Here is a 22197-nt window from a genome sequence, read left to right on the forward strand (position 1 = left end):
AGGATTCGACAAATTCAGAGTACGATTAGAGAAACATTTTATATTCACCTTTATTTTACATTTTTTACTTTCACATTGGTCTTTAAACTTTTTCTTTTCAAGTTATGATTCTTGAATTTCTTCTGGAAACCACCAGACTGAACCTGTTGAGAATACAAAGAGAGCTGTGTTACTAATTTCAGTAATTCAAAAACCACATAGTCAGACCTGTTTGTGTGGAAGACCACGCAACACTATTGGTGTAAAGACAGTGTTGAGAGTTAAGCCGTCTGACCTTCTTGCGTTTCTGTGGCGCCTGTTTATCAACTTCCATCTCCTCATCGTCATCAGTTTTAAAGTCATCTTTTTCCGCCTCCATACCCTCCTCAGTCTCTTTTTGCAGAGAAAATAAAGAGGCTGTAGGGAAACAAAAAGCCAGACATCAGTTTTCACCTTCCAGAAAGGAAGGAAATTGATTAAATAAATCTAAATGTACTTGAATCCACATATCAGGTTATTGCTCATCCACAGCAGACATTGTCCCCATTGACTGTTTTACACATTAAATGACTGAGGTACTAACATGGGTACAGGTCACTCATGCTGTCCTCGGAGTCGCTGCCACCCTCATTGCTGGAGTCAGGAGCCCACGCTCCATTCCCCCGCTGGGTGTTGCGCCCCCTCTCCCCATCGCTATCTCTGGGCTTCTTCTGTCGGAGGCTGGCTGGAGTGTACTCCATCCCCTGTTGTACACACGCTTCATCTAGGGGAGAGATTAGATCATTCATAAACTGTACTGACAACAATGAAAACAACCTATGTGGTGTTTCAGGTAGTTCTACTCTACCTATCCAACAAAACTCAAAATGGAAAACCCTCTAAAACTTTGAATGGAAAGGAAGCATCAACATTTGAGTGTAGGAAGGACATTGTGGGTGGCGACAAACTGACATTTCTTCTTTGCTTTTTGGAACCGCTTGCCATTGATGTGCCGTAAGACCTGGTGTGGCAGGCGATTGATATGTCTGAGTGTTAACTTGCAGAAGAGATGATTGCTGTAGGTCAGACATACAGAATTTGTCAGTAACAATTCAAATAACTGGTTGACAGGCAGACAGGCAGCTGATAATCACACAGGTCCTGTAATCAGGTACTGAAAGTCCTGTAACCAAGTACTGAAAGTATGACTCTTGGAGAATACTTACGGTTGCTTCGAGCTGGGCACAACATGAGGTTCATATTGACCATAGTTGAACTCTGCAGTAGAACTTAGTTTCTGATATTTCTTCCCTTTCGTGAAGTTCTGGAGCTCTGTGAGGTTGCAAGGACAATCATGTCCATTCAGTGTGCATTTAATCTGAAAAGGGGGTAAAACAAAAACACTGTCATTTTTTACGTCTTGTTCCTCACATCATTCGCAGATACAGCCAGCCATTTGACAGAGCAGAAGCTAGTGGCTGACAAACGAGCTGCGCAGCCTATTGTCACATCTGTGCTATCATTATGAGCTAACTTACGTTAGCTGGCTAGTTTATACAGTATTTTGTAAAAATACGTTTTTTGGAAATTCTTCTAGCTAACCTTTTTACCGTCACCCGTAAATTCAAGAAATGGATGGTTCAGAAGGAACGCTTTGATATCTGCAGGTAGGTCCTCCATGGTCGAGTAATCAAGTGGCTAGCTCGATAAGGTTATTTTATTTGAGCTCACTAGCTACTAGCTGACTGTCTCTATCATGTATGCAGGGTCCGAGACACGTGTGTACGCCGGGGTATTTCTTCCTCGCAAGATGCTTAGTACTTTGGCACCACCTATTGTTCATTACCGTATGAAGCAGTCTGAGATAGGGTCTAGTACTCAAGACAAAATAAACAAAACTGTCTGTAATGCATAAATATCAATAGAAATTGAACGTTAAAATTAATCAAATTAAACACTGAAAAGTTTAACATTAACGTTGGAATGAATGATAGAGGGCATTTGCCAAATATAATATACTAATATAAATCACAAGATAGACATCACGAAACTGGCCACAAAACTGCCTGATGTGAATCTATCGATCCTGATATTGTGTTCCAGTCTGATACACATGCAAAATTAGTTTTTTTTATACTCATCATTACAAGGACAAATATATTGTAGATGTAGATTTATTGAAGTATTTGTAAAGCAATTTTTGGACAATGCGTCAAGGCATCATTTCCGGCAGCTTGTTTCGGTTTCCACTAATTACCACAACCACAAAGGAAAAATTGGCTATATCGTAAAAATATATGAAAGTATAAATGTGCTTTTTGGTCTTGATTTAAGGTTAGGAATAAGGTTAACAGAGTGGTTAAGGTTAGATTTAAAATCCTTAAAAAATATATACATATAATTGGGCGAGGTTTAGGACTTTATGGTTGTGGTAACTAGCGACGACTAATATTGTTATCAGTCAGCTGACAGTGCGTGACAGGATAGACCAAAGACACTTGCGGTTGCAGTTAAGCAAAATCCAATTTGTGCATTACGATTGTCATTTTAACTTTTTCAGCGGAATTTTCTGTTAGAACCCCCTCTTATATGTCAAGTACACTGGTGATGAACATAGTAATATAAGTCAACTAGCATCTGTTGTTAAGTTAGCTACTATCAATGCTATGGGCTATGCCTAGCTAGCTAACGCATCCTTCCCTATTTCATTTTAGTGTAGTTAATTATACGTAAGCAACAATATGTCTGGACCAAATGGAGATCCTAACATCCCAAGTGACGATGGCATCATTGAGGATGAAGATGAATTCAACGAAGAAGGTAATACTGGTATGTTTCAGATGTCAATGTCATCATACACCATCTAGCGTCATCTCTTCACCTGTGACTAAGGGATACTGTGTGTGTGTATTCTCATTCTCCGCTGTCTACATAGGTAAGTCAAAAGAGTGCCTGTATTTGTCTGTTAGGACTTGCATCGTCTCTGTTCTCACATCACTCTCGTTTGGCAGAGTATGCAGCCATCAACACTATGCTGGATCAGATCAACTCCTGCCTGGATGACCTGGAGGAACGCAACGACTCCCTGAATGGCAAACTACATGAACTGTTGGAGTCTAACCGGCAGGCCAGGCAGGAGTTCAGAGGTCAGCTGACCACTGCTACACCCCCAGGAGAGGAGAAATTGTTCCCAGACCAGGATTCTCCAGCCACTGAAGGGGAGAAGGGCGGAGAGTGAGAGGACAAAGCTTGACTAGAGATCTTCTCATACAAATCAACAACATTCCTTCCATCTATATGAGCATATTTCCTCAAGTGTTTCTGTGTGGTGTGTCAACACTTAGATAAGTGTGAATAGGGTTTGTCCTTTTCTGTCCCTTACATGTAGTGCTTATGAATCCACACTCTGCTGTTGAAATCTTAAAATGGTTCCTCACAGGGGCAGGTAAATTAGCCAAAAGCTGACAGTTAATTCTGTGTGTTGAAGTGATTACTTTATGCCAACACCTTATTCACCACCACATACGATGTATACTAATGTTTAGCTACCTGTATACAGTCCTCAATTGATACAATAGTAGGTATTTATCCCTGTGCTTGGTATGGGGTGAAAGCATGTGGAATGAGCTCAGTGTTTGACATAACTGGTTGTTTGTAGTCAATATTTACCTCTTTGTGGGGAAACTACCTTTACAGCAATAATACAATATTCCAAATTTTGTGACTTTCATTGGTCAATGTTTTTCAGTGATGTGCAAGGAGAGATTAATGTTTTGTGCTGTGTTCCACTTTTTCCTATTCTGTTTTTGTTAGCCAGGTATAAATACAGTATATTTAATGTTACTGAGTGTGACATCTTGAGAATTGCTAACTTAAAGCACTAGCTCTCTAAAACATTTCAAACAATGAACAGGTGTGATATATTCAAGTGAGGCAATAGTCATATTTTATTTATAAATTAAAAGGAACCCAATACAGAAAACATCCCCCAAAAAATACAAGAAACTTCTAGCTGCTAGAAAACAACTATTTTGTTCATCTGAGTTTGTCATTTGTTGAATAAAAATACATTAAGAAACATACAGCTTTGTTTGAAATGTCTCTTAAATGACCATTTTCATCATGCTCTGGTCCTGTAATAGTTCAGTGGGACAGGAACCAGATAATCTTGCAGACAACTGCGCTTACCTTCATCAAAACCAATATGTATCTGCTCTTCCTCTGTGCAGGGTAACTAATAAAACTGGCCATTCACTTAAAGTACAATCTGGAAGGGAAAGATTATTTTCTTCTTTCAAGGAATCAAAGTGGCTATTTCCACTGGCTGTGATTGGTGACTTATCTGTGGAGTGCTACATTACTTTTTAGTTTTGTGTAGTTCTGTCTACAACTTAAAACATCCTATATTCAGGTAGAGAAGTCTCCTCACCAGTAGATCTGTGACAAATGCCTATCCATGTCTTGTGATGGACCATGAATAGATCTCCATTCTTGTGGACTATTTCTAACTGCATTGTTTGGAAGGGCTGATGAGCATTTCACTGTGAAGTCAACACCCGTGGTATTCGGCGCATGTGACAAATCATATTTAATTTGAGATCACAAGCTGGTGAATCATTCCATTCCATCTATTGGTGCTCTTCAAAATCAGAGCTGCTGGTTATCAGTTTCCTTAACTGCTAGTCTGCTTCACTAATCGACTATCACTGGGGAAAAGACACTTAATTCTCCTTGCCAGGGGCCAAGAGTTTTTCCTGGCCAGTTAGGGCCCCGAGTTTCACCCAGGCATGTCTCATGGTTAGGAAAAACTCAAAAGTCCTATCATTCCACTTCATTGGTGTTGATAACCTTGATGTTAGGTTACCCAGTTGAAAGGTAACAACACTGCCATGCAATTCCTGTACGGACAATTCTACTCCAATGAAAACGACTCTACTAGTCAAGTGTACTGGAGCATACAAGATGTGTGTGGGGGAAAAAAAGAACGAAGTAACAACGCAATTTAAAAGGTTGGAAAACAAGCACAAAACTACTCAACTCTTTTAGTGTCACGTTTGTGTTGTGATGTGTAAACTATGATAATGCAACATTGCAGGACATTTTAAATTGTAAATATTAAATGGGGTGACAGGCTTTGGAAATCCACCCATCATATCAACAGGTAGACCTAATGCTCACAACTGAGGAAAAATATAAGTGATCACTTACCTTTGCATAAAACTGGTTCTCAGTGGAGAACAAACTATGGCAAAGATAATCTTTTCTCAGCCAACTCTAAAGGATCGGTTTATGGTCTTAGGATTTGTCTACTCCAGCACTTTCACAACATTATGAGACTTTCAGTAAGATAAGCTACATTCTAAGGCTCACTAAAAGCATGTACTGCTTCCTAACATTGCAGACACACTACTGACCTAAAAAAAATTCTCCCAGTCTTGACAAAGCCATATGAGCTAATAGCTCAGCCTTTTGCAGATTCATGTGCAACTTAGGCGCAACACCAGTGCGATTTAGGCAGAGTTTCAGCAACCACGGGGGTTAAAGAGCTAAACAAGTCAGAATGACTTTAGTACTACAGTGATGATGGGAAAACAGTAGCTCACGCTGTATCTGAGCAGAATAGACAAAGCAGTTCGGACTTATCCCCTTTGAACCTCTAACCTATCCCTTCGCCTGCTAACACATCCCAATAAATCTCCATTACAGTTCAGTTTGTGTAAAAAAAAAAAATGTCAAGGACAGTAACACTTCAACAAAGCTAGGATCAAATCAAGGGTCATCGTTACTCGACATTCAAACAAAAGTACAGTTTACTTTTTAAACGTTTAGTTCCCCCCCCCCCCCCCTCACATTTTTTTGTTCTTCAGATAAAAGTCAACTGCTAAAATGCTACATTCTAAGTCTCACTAAAAGCTTGACAAAGCATTGTTAGCTTTATGGGAAATGCCTGGACTAAAACAACACCACTTCCTTCCTAAACTCGGCTACAATGTGTTACGGAGTTAGATTGAACACAACGTGTTGTTGAACTAAGCTTGACCTGTGTTTTCACTTGACTCAACACTTTATGATAGAAACACAAAACGTCCACACGTTGTTCTCCTCTTCGGTCAGGTTTAGCTGAACGCCTGTTAGAAATACATCTGTATGTGGTTGTGTTATAAAAAAAAAAAATGAAACACCTAGGTATGCCAGGAGGACCCCTGGTTTTGAGTTGCCAGGGTGTTCTTTTCTTGGTCCATTGAGCTATACAGAAAAGGAGGTGGGGGATCCTGTCCCAAACTAACCGACCCTGTCCTTGGGTAGCAATTGTACTGGATATCATCTTTTTCTTCCACTCTCTCAACGTCTCTGTGTTGTCCTCCCAGACCTTCTTTTGGATCCCCCCTTTGCGTTCCCGTCGCCCAGCTTCTCCTCTTGGGCAGCTGCCTCCTCTTCCGTCTCTCCCGTGACTGGCTCCTCCTCTGTGTCTTCTGTGACTGGTCCTAGGTCTAGAGTTGGCTCTTCCTCCTTGTCCTCAGGCCCAGCTAGGCTCTGCTGCTCTGGGGTGGCTTGGCCCAGGGTCCCCTTCGTGCTGGTGGTGGTAGGGGTGCTGGTAGTGGCGAGGTGCTGCTGGGATAAAGATGAGGCTGAGGGAGTGTTGTCCTGGGGTTGAGGGCAGGGCTGAGAGGGCCTCAGCGCGGTGGTGGGCGGCAGTAAGGCAGGGCTGCCGAGGACCTCTGAAGGCAGGCTGTGGTTACTGTCACACTCTGCATCTCCGTCCACGGGAGTAGGTTCCAATGTCCCATCCTTCTGGCTACGCAAGGCCCTGTACTTCTGTAAGGGAGAGAAGGCACAAGCGTATAGGATTTAACGGCGATGACTGCAATAGACAGACAACCGTAGGCAAACCCGTAAATGTTGTGTGGGTAGGGTCTTAGTTCATACACAGTACGTGCGATTAAATCAACCAACCTTGAGGTTCTCAAAGTGTTTGAGTGACTTGCAGTGCGAGTGGCGGGCCGAAGACTCAAAATGGTAGAAGTGCTGGCAGATTCTACAGAGGAACCCAGCCACGGGAACCACAAAGCTTGAACCTGGAAGATGAGCAGAGAGAGGTACTGTTAGTCAATGAAAATGGAATGGCACATGACAAAATCATAATGTGCAATATACAAATAACATGAACAGAAAAATGATTGATTCGAAATGGCTTTTCAAGTCCGTGACTGGTGTGTGGTGAGACAATCCCCAAAGCCAACACTTACTTTGGCCTCCTTTCCTTCCAGTTCTCTGCTGCCAATGACTGGAACGAATTGCAAAAATCACTGAAGCCTTATATCTCCCTCTCTAACTTTAAGCATCAGCTGTCAGGCAGGTTACTGATCCCTGTACCTGATCCCTGTACCTGTACAGTTGCAAATGAGAACTTGTTCTCAACTGGCCTACCTGGTTAAATAAAGGTGAGATAAAAAAAAAACTATGACCCCTGGTAGAGTGTGTCACTCACCGTACACCGTGTCAGGGTCATATTCCTCATCTTCATCTATGTCCTCCAGTAAAGCCACCTCCATCTGAGTAGGCCAGCCCTCCTGCCACACCAAACACACACATTAACCAAACAGATGGAAACCAACATACACACAAGTTCCATGGAGAACACTTCAAAATGTCTCTAGTATGGATCCTGTGACAAAGTGAACGTGGGAGAAAGAGCGAGGAACGACAAAGCATGTACGAGCAGACGCCTAACCTTTCCATGGGAGCTGCTTTGGTCACCATCTTCCTCGTCCTCTTCCTCCCCTTCCTCATCTCCGTCATCTACAAAACAGCCCTGTTCGTCCATGGCAACCAGTTCAGCTAAGGCCGCTGGCCCTCCCTCCTCCCGAAGCTGTCGTGGGAGGAGCACAGAACAGTGAATAGGGGGGGGGGGGGGGGGGGGGGGGGGAAATAGCTGACACGGGTTGCGTCCCAAATGGCACCCTATTCCCTAGTTAGTGCACTATATAAGGAATAGGGCGCCATCTGGGACGCCGAGGCAGAGATGAGTAGACCGGCGGACACACCTCGCCGACTCTCTGCTCGTGCTCCTGGGACTGCATGTGCTCCAGGAACAGGAGTGGGCTCCTGAAGTGCCTCTTGCAGACGGTACAGGAGGGGTTGGAGGTGCGGCTGGTCAGCTTGTGCTCATTGGTCCTGCGGTGGTCCATGACTGTACTGGTGTAGTGGATTTGGCAGGTGGCACACCAACGCTGCAGGCCGGGTCTCTTCTCTCTGTGTTAAAACACACACAGCTCTGAGGACCATCAGGGTCGTATTCATAGACCGTAGCAAAACATTTTGCAATGGAAAAGGAAAACAAGTGTTTATTGGACAAGTTTAGACAGACCCTTCCTATTTGGGTCAGTTTTCATCCGCATGGTGCCTAATGACGTGCATTAGTACTGACCCGTCCCTGAAGGAGCTGTCCCTGCGGCCTCCCTGCAGTGACTCCTGGACGCGGGGCATCAAGGTGACCAGACAGGCACTGGACATGTGTTGGATCTCCATCATCCTCTGCTGGTGGACCAGGCTGTTCATGTGACTCTGGAAGTCCTAAAGACAAAAATGAAATGGAGCGAGAGGGAGAGAGAGCGATACAGAGAGAGGGAGAGAAAGCGATACAGAAAGAGGGAGAGAGAGCGAGTGATACAGAGCGAGGGAGAGAGGACGATACAGAGAGAGAGCAATACAGCGAGATATGGAGAAAGAGCGATACAGCGAGAGATGGAGAGAGAGCGATACAGCGAGAGAGCAATACAGAGAGAGAGGGAGAGAGCGATACAGCGAGAGAGCGAGAGGGAGAGAGAGCGATACAGAGAGAGCGGGAGAGAGAGCGATACAGAGAGAGAGGGAGAGAGAGCGATACAGCGAGAGATGGAGAGAGAGCGATAAAGAGAGAGATGGAGAGAGAGCGATACAGAGAGAGCGATACAGCGAGAGAAGGAGAGAGAGCGATACAGCGAGAGCGATATAGAGAGAGATAGAGAGAGCGATACAGCGAGAGAGGGAGAGAGAGCGATACAGCGAGAGCGATATAGAGAGAGATGGAGAGAGCGATACAGCGAGAGAGATACAGAGAGAGATGGAGAGAGAGCGATACAGCGAGAGAGCGATACAGAGAGAGAGGGAGAGAGAGCGATACAGAGAGAGCGATACAGAGAGAGAGCGATACAGAGAGAGAGCGATACAGAGAGAGAGCGATACAGAGAGAGAGCGATACAGAGAGAGAGCGATACAGAGAGAGAGCGATACAGAGAGAGAGCGGGAGAGAGAGAGGGAGAGAGAGCGATACAGCGAGAGAGGGCGATACAGCGAGAGAGAGCGATACAGCGAGAGAGGGAGAGAGAGCGATACAGCGAGAGAGGGAGAGAGAGCGATACAGCGAGAGAGCGATACAGAGAGATGGAGAGAGCGATACAGCGAGAGATGGAGAGAGAGCGATACAGCGAGAGATGGAGAGAGAGAGCGATACAGCGAGAGATGGAGAGAGAGAGCGATACAGCGAGAGATGGAGAGAGAGAGCGATACAGCGAGAGATGGAGAGAGAGAGCGATACAGCGAGAGATGGAGAGAGAGAGCGATACAGCGAGAGATGGAGAGAGAGAGCGATACAGCGAGAGATGGAGAGAGAGCGATACAGCGAGAGATGGAGAGAGAGTGATACAGCGAGAGATGGAGAGAGAGCGATACAGCGAGAGATGGAGAGAGAGCGATACAGCGAGAGATGGAGAGAGAGCGATACAGCGAGAGATGGAGAGAGAGCGATACAGCGAGAGATGGAGAGAGAGCGATACAGAGAGCGATGGAGAAAGCGATACAGCGAGAGCGATATAGAGAGAGATGGAGAGAGCGATACAGCGAGAGCGATACAGAGAGAGATGGAGAGAGAGCGATACAGCGAGAGATGGAGAGAGAGCGATACAGCGAGAGATGGAGAGAGAGCGATACAGCGAGAGATGGAGAGAGAGCGATACAGCGAGAGATGGAGAGAGAGCGATACAGCGAGAGATGGAGAGAGAGCGATACAGCGAGAGATGGAGAGAGAGCGATACAGCGAGAGATGGAGAGAGAGCGATACAGCGAGAGATGGAGAGAGAGCGATACAGCGAGAGATGGAGAGAGAGCGATACAGCGAGAGATGGAGAGAGCGATACAGCGAGAGATGGAGAGAGCGATACAGAGAGCGATGGAGAGAGAGCGATACAGAGAGCGATGGAGAGAGAGCGATACAGAGAGCGATGGAGAGAGAGCGATACAGAGAGCGATGGAGAGAGAGCGATACAGAGAGCGATGGAGAAACGATACAGCGAGAGATGGAGAAGAGATACAGCGAGAGATGGAGAGAGCGATACAGCGAGAGATGGAGAGAGCGATACAGCGAGAGATGGAGAGAGCGATACAGCGAGAGATGGAGAAAGCGATACAGCGAGAGATGGAGAAAGCGATACAGCGAGAGATGGAGAAAGCGATACAGCGATGGAAGCGATACAGCGAGGATATAGAGAGAGATGGAGAGAGCGATACAGCGAGAGCGATACAGAGAGAGATGGAGAGAGAGCGATACAAAGAGCGATATAGAGAGAGATGGAGAGAGCGATACAGAGAGAGAGCGATACAGAGAGAGAGCGATACAGAGAGAGAGCGATACAGAGAGAGATGAGAGAGAGCGATACAGAGAGAGATGGAGAGAGAGCGATACAGAGAGCGATACAGAGAGAGATGGAGAGCGATACAGAGAGAGATGGAGAGAGCGATACAGAGAGAGATGGAGAGAGCGATACAGAGAGAGATGGAGAGAGCGATACAGAGAGAGATGGAGAGAGCGATACAGAGAGAGATGGAGAGAGCGATACAGAGAGAGATGGAGAGAGCGATACAGAGAGAGATGGAGAGAGAGCGATACAGAGAGAGATGGAGAGAGAGCGATACAGAGAGAGCGATATAGAGAGAGATGAGAGAGCGATACAGAGAGAGATGGAGAGAGAGCGATAGAGAGATACAGAGAGAGATGGAGAGAGCGATAGAGAGCGATACAGAGAGAGATGGAGAGAGAGATAGAGAGCGATACAGAGAGAGATGGAGAGAGAGCGATACAGAGAGAGATGGAGAGAGAGCGATAGAGAGATGAGAGAGAGCGATAGAGAGAGATGAGAGAGAGCGATACAGAGAGAGATGAGAGAGAGCGATACAGAGAGAGATGGAGAGAGCGATACAGAGAGAGATGGAGAGAGCGATACAGAGAGAGATGGAGAGCGATACAGAGAGAGATGGAGAGAGCGATACAGAGAGAGATGGAGAGAGAGCGATAGAGAGCGATATAGAGAGATGAGAGAGAGAGCGATATAGAGAGAGATGAGAGAGAGCGATACAGAGAGAGATGGAGAGAGAGCGATGGAGAGCGATACAGAGAGATGGAGAGAGAGCGATAGAGAGAGATGAGAGAGAGAGCGATACAGAGAGAGATGGAGAGAGAGCGATACAGAGAGAGCGATATAGAGAGATGAGAGAGAGCGATACGGCGAGAGATGGAGAGAGAGCGATACAGAGAGAGATGGAGAGAGAGCGATAGAGAGAGATGGAGAGAGAGCGATAGAGAGAGATGAGGTAGAGTGATTCCTCTGTCGGATACGTCGAGCTGAGTGCTTGCCTTGGACCATCCAAAAGCAAACACATTTCACTCTACCCCCCCAGGGTGGGTGTGTGTGTGTGTGTGTGTTTTTGCGCTACCTGCTGGTTGTGACAGGTGATAGTGCAGATGTAGCAATAGAACTTGTTTGCAGCATCACCCCCCTCCTTGCCCTCTTCCTGCCCTCCTTCCAATACCCCTGAGGCAGCCTTGCCCTCTGCCATGTCCTTTAGGCCTGGTGTAAATGCCTGGCGCTCACCACTCAGCTGCTCAGAGGCTGGCATGGCCGACACTCCACTCTGGACCTGCTCATACACAGGGAGGGGCCCTTAAAGCAGGTCATGATATCACTTTGGGAGCAGAAATCAGGTGCCATCTGTCTGATCTAGCATCACACTGACAGTTTGGTCTTCAGTAAAGCCTGATTATAAAACTCACCTTGGCTGCTCTGCTTTCCTCAAGTGCCTCTGGACCAGCCGTGCTCCCATCCTCCAGAATGAAACAGTCTGTTAATGGAAGCGAGAGACCAGGTGAGATAAGGGAAGCACTAGTCCCACCAGGCCACATGTGAAAGGCCAATGCTGTAGCTGGGTGGGAGGAGGAGGCGTGGAAGTGCTGCTGGAATGGAAGGGCTAGGATGGTATACAAGACCACTCACCTTCAAGCTGGCTGTCATCTGGTGGGCTTTGATGCACTGCTGCACCTAGGACCCCATCTGTCTCCGGAGGCTGCTCCACAGTCTCCTCTGACCTGAGACAGAAAGGAACAGGGAGGGGATACATGTCACTACAAGCTGCTACCCTCCAAGGGCTCATCTCAACACATGGATACTCAGTTAAGTGTAATCTGAATAGGTACGTAAACAAAACAACTGCCCAACTGCTCTAGACCTTGAGATATTCTCTAAAGTCAAAACAGTGTTACTTACCCCTCTGTCCTCTGCTTCTTCAGTGCTGGCTCCTTGGGCTCAGGTTGCACTGAAGGCCGTGCCTGTCCACCTGGCCCTCCCACTCCTCCATCTGCAGGGAGAGGGAGACACAAGACTATCTACTGTTCCAACCACATATTGACTGTTTCACACCCACTCAAAAAACATACAGAGAAGGAGACATAGGAAAAAACACAACAAAAAAAAACATTTTCATGCTTCTGAGATTTCACAAGCTCTAAAGGAAAGACACCAAATTAACACTAGTGCTAGCAGGCGTTGCTAGCAGGCGTTGCTAGCAGGCGTTGCTAGCAGGCGTTGCTAGCAGGCGTTGCTAGCAGGCGTTGCTAGCAGGCGTTGCTAGCAGGCGTTGCTAGCAGGCGTTGCTAGCAGGCGTTGCTAGCAGGCGTTGCTAGCAGGCGTTGCTAGCAGGCGTTGCTAGCAGGCGTTGCTAGCAGGCGTTGCTAGCAGGCGTTGCGTGCTCAGGTACGGTCCTACCTTTGAGAGTCTTGTCATTGGGCAGGGTCCTGCTGGCTGCAGGTTGGTTATCTGTGCTCCCCCCGGCTCTCTGCTCCCTCTTTCTATCCGGGTACCGTGAAGCATAGTCCTACATGGACAGGGTGAGCCATTTGATCAACCAATCAACTGCTCCCTCAGCAATCAGCAACAGTTAACGTGTGAAACAGGTATAGAGGACTAAGAAGTGTTATTTGAGCATTTCAGTAGAACAGTGCATTCGGATTCAGATCCCTTCACAGCCTTATTCTAAAACGGATTAAATAAACATTTTCTTTATCAACACACACTATAATGACAAAGCGAAAAACAATGCAAATGTATTAAAAATAAAAAACAGAAATACCATATTTAAGTATTCAGACCCTTTGCTATACATTCAGGCCTTTATGGTAGAGTGGCCAGAAGGAAGCCACTCCTCAGTAAAAGGCACATGACAGCCTGCTTGGAGTTTGCCAAAAGGCACCTAAAGACTCTCAGACCATGAGAAACAAGATTCTCTGGTCTGATGGAACCAAGATTGTACTCTTTGGGCTGAATGCCAAGCGACATGTCTGGAGGAAACCTGGCACCATCCCTCCGGTGAAGCATGGTGGTGGCAGCATCAGGCTGTGGGGATGTTTTTCAGCGGCAGGGACTGGGAGACTAATCAAGATCAAGTGAAAGATGAACGGAGCAAAGTACAGAGAGATCCTGGATGAAAACCTGATCCAGAGAGCTCAGGACCTCAGACTGGAGCGAAGGTTCTCCTTCCAACTGGACAACGACCCTAAGCACACAGCCAAGACAAAGTAGGAGTGGCTTCAGGACAAGTCTTTGAATGTACAGCCAGAGCCAGGACTAGAACCCATTCCAACATCTCTGGAGAGACCTGAACATAGATGTGCAGCGACACTCCCCATCCAACCTGACAGAGCTTGAGAAGATCTGCAGAGAAGAATGGGAGAAACTCTTCAAATACAGGTATGCTAAGCTTGTAGCGTCATACCCAAGAAGACTCGAGGCTGTAATCACTGCCAAAGATGCTGCAGAAAAGTACTGTGTAAATGGTCTGAATACTTACAGAAATGTTTTTGTTTTGTCATTATGTGGTATTGTGTTTAGATGAAATAGTTTTTTTCCTCATCAATTTTAGAATAAGGCTGTGACATAAGAAAACGTGGAAACGGTCTGAATACGCATTTTGCCTAATCATGATGTGGCAGGTGACACTTTGCTTCTTGAAAGTCCAATATCTTGAAAAACTTGACTGCTGACATGCAAAACCTTTTGGCAATGTATCAAACAATGGACTAATGAAAAAAATACAGAAAGATAGTTTGAGTGGATTTCCCCTTTAAGCCTCATAGCATTGTCCCACAGTTTCAAGACAATCAAAGCAATCTTAACAACTCAGACTAAAACTCAACCAGAAACTGCTCAGAGTGGGTGCTCAGTGCCTTGTAGTTCTCCATAATGAAATAGAGGTTGTGATTACATTGTTGTTGTTGTAGTAGCGGGTGTGGGGATGGTAGTGTCGGGCAGGGAAGCCCATGTGGGGATTCTTCATGGACATGCCCATGGGTACAGGCCCCAGGAGAGAGGACCGGGCCCCCGCAGCAAAGAACTGGTGAACTGCTGCCCGCTCGCTGTAAAGCCACGCATGCTACCTGGAAAGCCAGAGAAATAAGGAGAGAGAGATGGGGGATGAGTATGAGGGGAAGGAGAGAGGGGTGGGAGAGGCAGAGATGGGGATGATGAGTATGAGGGAAGGAGAGAGGTGGGTGAGGCAGAGATGGGGGATGAGTATGAGGGAAGGAGAGAGGTGGGAGAGGCAGAGATGGGGGATGAGTATGAGGGAAGGAGAGAGGTGGGAGAGGTGGAGATGGGGGATGAGTATGAGGGAAGGAGAGAGGTGGAAGAGGCGGAGATGGGGGATGAGTATGAGGGGAGGAGAGAGGTGGGAGAGGCGGATGAGTATGAGGAGAAAGATCTAAATGGGGTCATAGTTTCTATCAGGTGGCCTTTGGAGCGATAAGGAAACCAAATCAATGTTAACAGTGCAGAGGCCCATACAGCTTTTAATATTTATTTATTTTATTTAACCTTTATTTCACTAGGCAACTCAGTTAAGAACAAATTCTTATTTACAATGATGGCCTACCCCGGCCAATTCCTAACCCGAAAGGATGCTGGGCCAATTGTGCGCTGCCCTATGGGACTCCCAATCATGGCCGGTTGTGATACAGCCTGGAATCAAACCAGGGTGTCTGCAGTGACGCCTCTTACACTGAGATGCAGTGCCTCAGACCGCTGCGCCACCCGGGAGCCCTTTTGCACGTACACACCAGCGATGTAGATATAAAGATGTGATACCATATTGGAAACATATGTCAATCTACTTGTCTGTACATTTGCTGACATTCTGAAATGCTCTCACCTTGCATCTGCTGCATCATTAGAGCCCCTTGTAACATTGGGTTGGGGGCAATGATGGTGGCCTGGGCAGCCAGGTTGACCATATGGGGAGGTGGAGGAGCAGGGCCTGGTCCAGCCATGGCCCTGGTGATCACAGAGCCACAGGGCATTAATTACAAAGCAGTATTTATATCTAAACATAATACAGCCACAGAGTTTGGAACAGTTGGCCAGTGTAATTTTCAATAACAAATACTATTCATACAAAGACAATGTGAGGTGTGTTCAGCAGGACAGAAAGGTGTGCAACGTTTAATTCAATAGAATTGGGGGGGGGGGGGGGGGGGAGGTGCTGCTGCACAAGTTTTGCAAATGGTCACACCCCACCACACCCACCTGACGGAAGCAAACATACTGGCACACAGTTTCTAAACCCAGAGGCCCAATACCGTGATACTTCCGGGAACGCATCACGAAGCATACCAAACCGGGGTTTGGCAAGTCAATAGGAGAAGTGAAAAATGTGTCCTTAGTTCATTTTCTCAACATCTAAATGGCAAAACCTAGTGCTGAGTGATTAACCAAAATGTTAGTTATTTTTTCGTTTGTGAAACAACTAATTGACAGACACCAGTCAATTATTTGAATTGCATTTTGTTCTGTTCCCCCCCCCCCCCCCTTCTGTCAGCGCAAAGTAGTTTCCCTAGCGATCAAACAGCGCAATCTCGAACTGTGCGATGTAATAGCAAGTTGTAGTTTCCAACAGGCCAATATTAGACATAGCTTAGCGCAGAAAACATTGTAATTAACTACAATGACCATAATCCATTGCACGTCTACTGGTCCAGACTGTGTGGAACAGACACGGAGATGGAGAGTAGAATGCACAACCGAGAGGGATAGAGAGCAGTTGCTTCGAGCTATCTCTACCTGAAAATACATGATTAAGTGATTGATAGTTGGCATTCAGCAGTCATAAAAGTATGCCTTATTTATTTTGATGAACTACTAAAAATAGCGATTTTGTCAGACAGCAGCTCTATAGAGATGAGATGGAATGAAATAAACTCATCAAATAAAACAAATGTGATATACACAACTGTAATGGTAATAAATGATGGTTAATAATTGATAAGCACTAATGGGCAGTCACTACCATCATGCGACATATTACGAATTGTTTAATTTTGTGTTGTTCAGCATTCAACCCACAAAATGCATAGTGCATTTCAAGTAAAACATTCGTATTGAAATCGAAAACCGTGATAATTTTTTCATTATCGAACCGAAACTACCTCAAAAAGCACAAAAATTACTCAGCACTAGCTAAACCTAGATTCGGGCCAATGTCTTAAGTAGCTGAAAGTGTACTACAACCTTGTGAAAGTGACACGTTTGAGTGACTTTGATTAAACGGCCTGCACATGTGCAGTTCAGCACAAGATGACCGTGTTTCTGAGCATGAGCTTGGCCGACTTACGTCGCCATGACATCGTCTACAAGCGTGATCGGAGATTTCTATTGGATTAGGAGTTTCTAGGCCTCCTTATTTAAAAATTGTCTTTGATACCGGGGTGCGTTCAGGTTGCTTAAACTTTTGCTAAGTAGTGTGACAGTTTGTTGCATTTCCCTAAAACGATGCCCACCGTTCTTCAGCCTATGAGGTATGTTTGCTCTTGTTTGGTGGGTGTGTGTGGCAATATGTGGCCTACGACATAACTGTTTCACACAGTTCTGTCATACTGAACATAATCCTGGGGTACATTCAGTTGGATTCAACGTTTGCTACGTCGCCTGCCGGTTGGTACTCTACACAGGTGGTACCTTAATTGGGGAGGATGGGCTCGTGGTAATGGCTGGAGCGAAATCTGTGGGATGGTATCAAATACATCAAACTCATGGTTTCCATGCGTTTGCCATTCCATTGCCGCCGTTCCAGCCATTATTATCAAATGTATTTATAAAGCCCTTTTTACATCAACCGTTGCCACAAAGTGCTGTACAGAAACCCAGCCTAAAACCCCAAACAGCAAGCAATGCAGGTGTAGAAGCCTTCCTCCACACAGCAGCATCCATTGGTACTGAACAACAAGTTTCCCCAAAATGGTGCGCACTGTTCTTCAACAGAGGTGTATTTACTAGGAATCAAATGAGGGGCCTATCTGAATTTGTCCAATATCAACTTGCTTATGTTGCAACGGTTTGCTTTGGATTAATGATTACAACCCAGCCTTTGAGGTACTTCTACTCCCGTTTGGTGGGTGTGGCCTGATCAATATGTGTGTGACCATTTTAAATCATAAAACTAAATGTAGCACACACCAAACACATCTCCCTCTGGGCCACCATAATCACACCGTTCTTGAACAGGTTGTTCAGTAGAGTCTTTTCCGTATTATTAAACACCGTTCTCTTGTACTGAATGCAGCCCCCTGTAGAATGGTTTTCAGCGTTTGGCAAAGCTTGTCTAAAACAGTTAGGCAACGTTGAATGAACTGAACCAGAGGAAGATATATATAGATCATATTTGACTGAACGCACCCCTGGCAAATGTAATCCCAAGCTAAACATATTACTGCTTGTCTGATTTTAGAAGCTGTTGCTAACAAGTCAGATTTAGGGCCTTATATCCACGACCTCGAGTTCACATTTCTTACCGTCCTCTTTGATGGTGATGTGGAACATGGTGCGATGGAGGGGGTTGGGGTTGTGGTGGAGGAGGCGGCGGAGGGGGCTGGTGCTGGAACAGTTGCTGAAGCTGCCGCAGATGATGGTGAAACTGTTGCTGTTGTTGGTGCTGTTGGTGGTGGTGTGGGTTAAACATCCCGGCGTTGTGTTCAGTAACGTGTGAGCTAACGTTAACTGTCCGTGGTTGCTTGCAGAAAAGCCTATCGACGATACCTCGGCTCAGGATCTTGATAAGAGAAAAAAAAAGCTTTTGATTATCTGATCCACAATAAACCTTGAATCCTGCTACCTATCATGCGGAGTATAACGTTGGCTACATAAGTTAGCTAAATACGCCTCATGGCTATATAGAACATAATAAATACAGCTCGTTGAAGTGTAAGTTATTTGTGCTTTTCTAGCGAGGATGTTCTAACGTTCCTGCCCGTGGTTTCTAGCTAGCTAGTCAGCATTAGCAACGCTACAGTCCGTGTCTACAACCTCTGGCAAACATAACTAGCTAGCTATCTACCCTATAACGTTAGCTAGCAATTTAGCCTAACATTACCAACATAGCTAGCTATTTGGCTTGCATTAGCTGCAAGCTTTAGTTAATGCCTTTGTTTTATGTAATCGGAATAATCAATGGTAGCGATCTAAATTGTATTTACATGTTATGTTTTTTTTTAACCATATAACGATAACCTACGTTTTAACAGAAAGAAAAATGTTAAAATTATTTTAGAAGCGCAGGTTTGTATCGGTCTGCAGCCTTTTAAAATTTATCAGTGATTGTTCCGTTGAGACTGCAATCGCCGTGAAGCAGGCAAGACTAACTAAGCTTTTCCGGGTCATTTTGGAATCCTTCAGAATAAAAGTCCCGTCTCGTGTACTTTGTAATTAAAACAATTGGGTGAAAATGATTGGAACATTGACACAATTATCAATACATTTTACACTAGTTATATTACAAATAATTATTCAAAGTATGTCTATAAGATATTATGTGTTGAAAACATATTGTTGTGTGTAATCCTATCATTTATTGAACTGTACACAATCTTCTGTATATTGTGTCGCAGTAAAAGGGGGATCCGTTCTACTCAGGAGCAATTCTGCTTTTCAAATCCAAAATCCAAATCCCCAGCATGTTACTGCTCATTTAGAGGACTTTTCTTCTCGTTAATTTCTTAGAAAATTAGCTACTTTACATTCACAGTCTTGATTTTCTCATTTGTAATAACAAGGCAGTGGTTTATGGCAAGAATAGGAAAGATCTCATCCTTGAAATAAGATACATTTCAGATGGTCAAAGGTTACCTTGAACAGCAATTAGCCCAACAGGGTAGGATTTGTAGCATTTATGTTTACACACTGCTGGGGGTGTAAAGTCTGTGGATTTGGAAAGCAGAAGTGCACCTGAATAAAATGGACCACCTTTTATTGCGACAAAGTACAGGAAATTATGTACGGTCCAATATATATGTCTAATATGAAAAACATACTGCATGTAACATTTTACTGCAGTGGGCTAAGTCAGGGTCAGACAGTGTTTCTTGGTAGTCTTAAACAAATCTACTTTGAAACCAAAGTATACACCTCACACACCTGGTTATGGGCTATAAAAAAGCTACTTTGAAACCAAAGTATACACCTCACACACCTGGTTATGGGCTTTAAAAAATAAGACACCTGTACCATTTGTATTTGTATTGATTAAGGATCCCCATTGGTTCCTGGCAAGACAGCGTCTACACTTCCTGGGGTCCTGCAATATTAAGGCATTTATATACAATTTAAATATTACATGACATTACATTTCAAAACACTTTCCTCAATACATTTAGTGTGTTCCCTCAGGTCACTGCTCCACCATCGTATACTTACAATACAACATCCATATGTATGTGTGTGTAGAGTGCGTGTCTCATCATGTCTATGTGTGTCTGCCTGTGTGTGCCATAAGGTGTATTGTTATCTGTTTTTTAAATCTGATTCTACTGCTTGCGTCAGTTACCTGATGTGGAATAGAGTTCCATGTAGCCATGGGTCTATGTAGTACTGTGCACCTCCCATAGTCGGTTCTTGACTTGGGGATTGTGAATAGACCTTTGGTGGCATGTCTTTGGTGGCACAATCTTTTGATCATCAATTTCTCTCAGCCAATCATCAGTCATTTGTGTACTGTAGGTGCTGTAGTTGTTGAATGTTATTCCCTATAAGTGTGCTGAAAGTCTGTTGTCAATTTGTTTACAGTAAAATAGCATTGTATCTGGACAAACAAATAATAAATAAAAAGTTTACTAAGGGTTGGTAACAGGCTGATTGGTTCGCTAGTTGAGCTAGTAAAGGGAGCTTTACTATTCTTGGGTAGCGGAATTACTTTTGCCTACCTCCAGGCCTGAGGGTGTACACTTTCTAGTAGGCTTAGATTGAATAGGAGTGGCAATATCATCCGCTATTATCCTCAGTAATTTTCTCAGTAAAGTTGTCAGACCAAGTGGCTTGTCATCGTTGATAGACAACAATACTTTTCCCACCTCTTCCACACTCACTTTAGGGAATTCAAAATTACAATGCTTGTCTTTCATCATTTCATCAGTTATACTTAGATGTGTGTAGTGTCAGCATTTGTTGCTGGCATGTCATACTTAAGTTTGCTAATCATTCAAGTAATTGGCAATGTCAGTGGGTTTTGTGATGAATTGCCATCTTGATTCAATGAATGATGGAGCTGAGTTTGCATTTTTGCCCAAAATTTCATTTAAGGTGCTCCAAAGCCTTTTACTATTATTATTTATGTCATTTATCTTTGTTTCATAGTATAGTTTCTTCTTTTTTTATTCCGTTTAGTCACATGATTTTTCCATTTGCAGTACGTTTTCCAATCTGTTGTGCAACTCAACTTATTTGCCATTCCTTATGTCTCATCCCTCTCAACAATACATTTTTCAATTCCTCATCTTTCCACAGGGATTTAACAGTTTTACAGTCATTTTGTTAATGGGAGCATGCTTATTTGTAACTGGAATATACAATTTCATAAATGTTTCAAGTGCTGTTTCTGATTGCTCCTCATTACACACCACAGACCAACAAATATTATTTTCATCAACAACATACACTATATTAGGCCCAGCCTTTGGAGCTTTGGTATTCCTAGATATGGCCACTATATTGTGATCGCTACATCCTATGGATCTGGAAACCGCTTTAAAGCACATTTCTGCAGAATTAGTAAAGATGTGATCAATACATGTTGATGATTTCATTCCTGTACTGTTTGTAAATACACCGGTAGGTTGACTGATAAATTAACCTGTACCAGGTTGCAGGTACTAGTTACAGTGTTGAGCTTTTTCTGGGGGCAGCTTGATGAAGGCCAGTCAATATTTAAATCACCCCGAAAATATACCTCTCTGTTGATATCACATACATTATCAAGCATTTCACACATGTTATCCAGATAATGACTGTTAGCACTTGGTCATATATAGCAGCATCTAACCTGAATGGGCTTTTGGTGAGGCAGATGAACCTGTAGCCATATTACTTCAATAGTATTTCACATGAGATCCTCTCTAAGCTTTACAGAAATGTGGTTCTGAATGTAAACGGTAATACCTCCACCTTTGGCATTTCTGTCGATGTTATAACCATGTATTGCTTCCACTGTATCATCAAAGCTATTATCTAAGTGAGTTTCAGAGATTGTCAGAATATGAATGTCATCTGTTACTAGCAAATGATTGATTTCATGAACCTTTTTTCTTAAGCTACATATGTTAACGTGGGCTATTTCAGATTCGAGTTGAAATGTATTCCATTTTGAGTTTGCATCCCAATATTACACTTTATATACAACACAGAAGACTGAAATACAACAAATCATGTTTGAAGGAAACACCAGATTTTTGGCAGGTTTTAAAAAAGAATATTTATAAATTATGAAGAACATTCCACTGATGAGGCCACTAGGTAATTTGACTGCAGGAAAGGAGTCTGATTTGCCATTCTTCAAGGGCTGCAGAATGAGCCGCTACACTGCTTGGGGTGTAAATCTGTGGATTTGGAAAGTAGAAGT

The 22197-nt window shown here is 44.3% G+C and overlaps 3 protein-coding genes across 5 annotated transcripts; 1 reads left to right on the top strand and 2 right to left on the bottom strand.

Annotated features, from left to right (window-relative positions):
- Positions 1-32: 32 nt before the first annotated feature.
- LOC109873723 (surfeit locus protein 2) lies at positions 33-1776 on the bottom strand. Its single transcript, XM_020465409.2, has 6 exons — positions 1561-1776; positions 1185-1336; positions 931-1034; positions 563-742; positions 275-396; positions 33-143 (listed from the first exon to the last, which is right to left on the bottom strand). The coding sequence occupies exons 1-6, from the start codon at positions 1636-1638 to the stop codon at positions 51-53; spliced, it is 729 nt and encodes a 242-aa protein (XP_020320998.1). The 5' UTR covers positions 1639-1776; the 3' UTR covers positions 33-50.
- Positions 1777-2189: 413 nt separating this feature from the next.
- bbln (bublin coiled coil protein) lies at positions 2190-4040 on the top strand. Of its 3 annotated transcripts, none has more exons than XM_020465412.2 (3): positions 2220-2467; positions 2673-2787; positions 2970-4040. In XM_020465412.2, the coding sequence occupies exons 2-3, from the start codon at positions 2700-2702 to the stop codon at positions 3194-3196; spliced, it is 315 nt and encodes a 104-aa protein (XP_020321001.1). In that variant the 5' UTR covers positions 2220-2467; positions 2673-2699; the 3' UTR covers positions 3197-4040. The 3 variants fall into 3 exon arrangements, with proteins under 3 accessions (XP_020321003.1, XP_020321001.1, XP_031664916.1); XM_031809056.1 differs by having other exon boundaries at positions 2232-2467; positions 2673-2778; XM_020465414.2 differs by having other exon boundaries at positions 2190-2778.
- On the bottom strand, positions 3888-18947 carry LOC109873724 (cip1-interacting zinc finger protein). Its single transcript, XM_031809055.1, has 15 exons — positions 18823-18947; positions 18104-18360; positions 15469-15590; positions 14527-14698; positions 13032-13140; positions 12534-12624; positions 12264-12355; positions 12044-12111; positions 11707-11910; positions 8387-8532; positions 8004-8211; positions 7691-7828; positions 7448-7529; positions 6913-7034; positions 3888-6774 (listed from the first exon to the last, which is right to left on the bottom strand). The coding sequence occupies exons 4-15, from the start codon at positions 14608-14610 to the stop codon at positions 6301-6303; spliced, it is 1818 nt and encodes a 605-aa protein (XP_031664915.1). The 5' UTR covers positions 14611-14698; positions 15469-15590; positions 18104-18360; positions 18823-18947; the 3' UTR covers positions 3888-6300.
- Positions 18948-22197: the final 3250 nt, after the last annotated feature.

The sequence above is a fragment of the Oncorhynchus kisutch genome, linkage group LG29 (genome assembly GCF_002021735.2).
Source record: "Oncorhynchus kisutch isolate 150728-3 linkage group LG29, Okis_V2, whole genome shotgun sequence".
Classification (NCBI taxonomy): domain Eukaryota; kingdom Metazoa; phylum Chordata; class Actinopteri; order Salmoniformes; family Salmonidae; genus Oncorhynchus; species Oncorhynchus kisutch.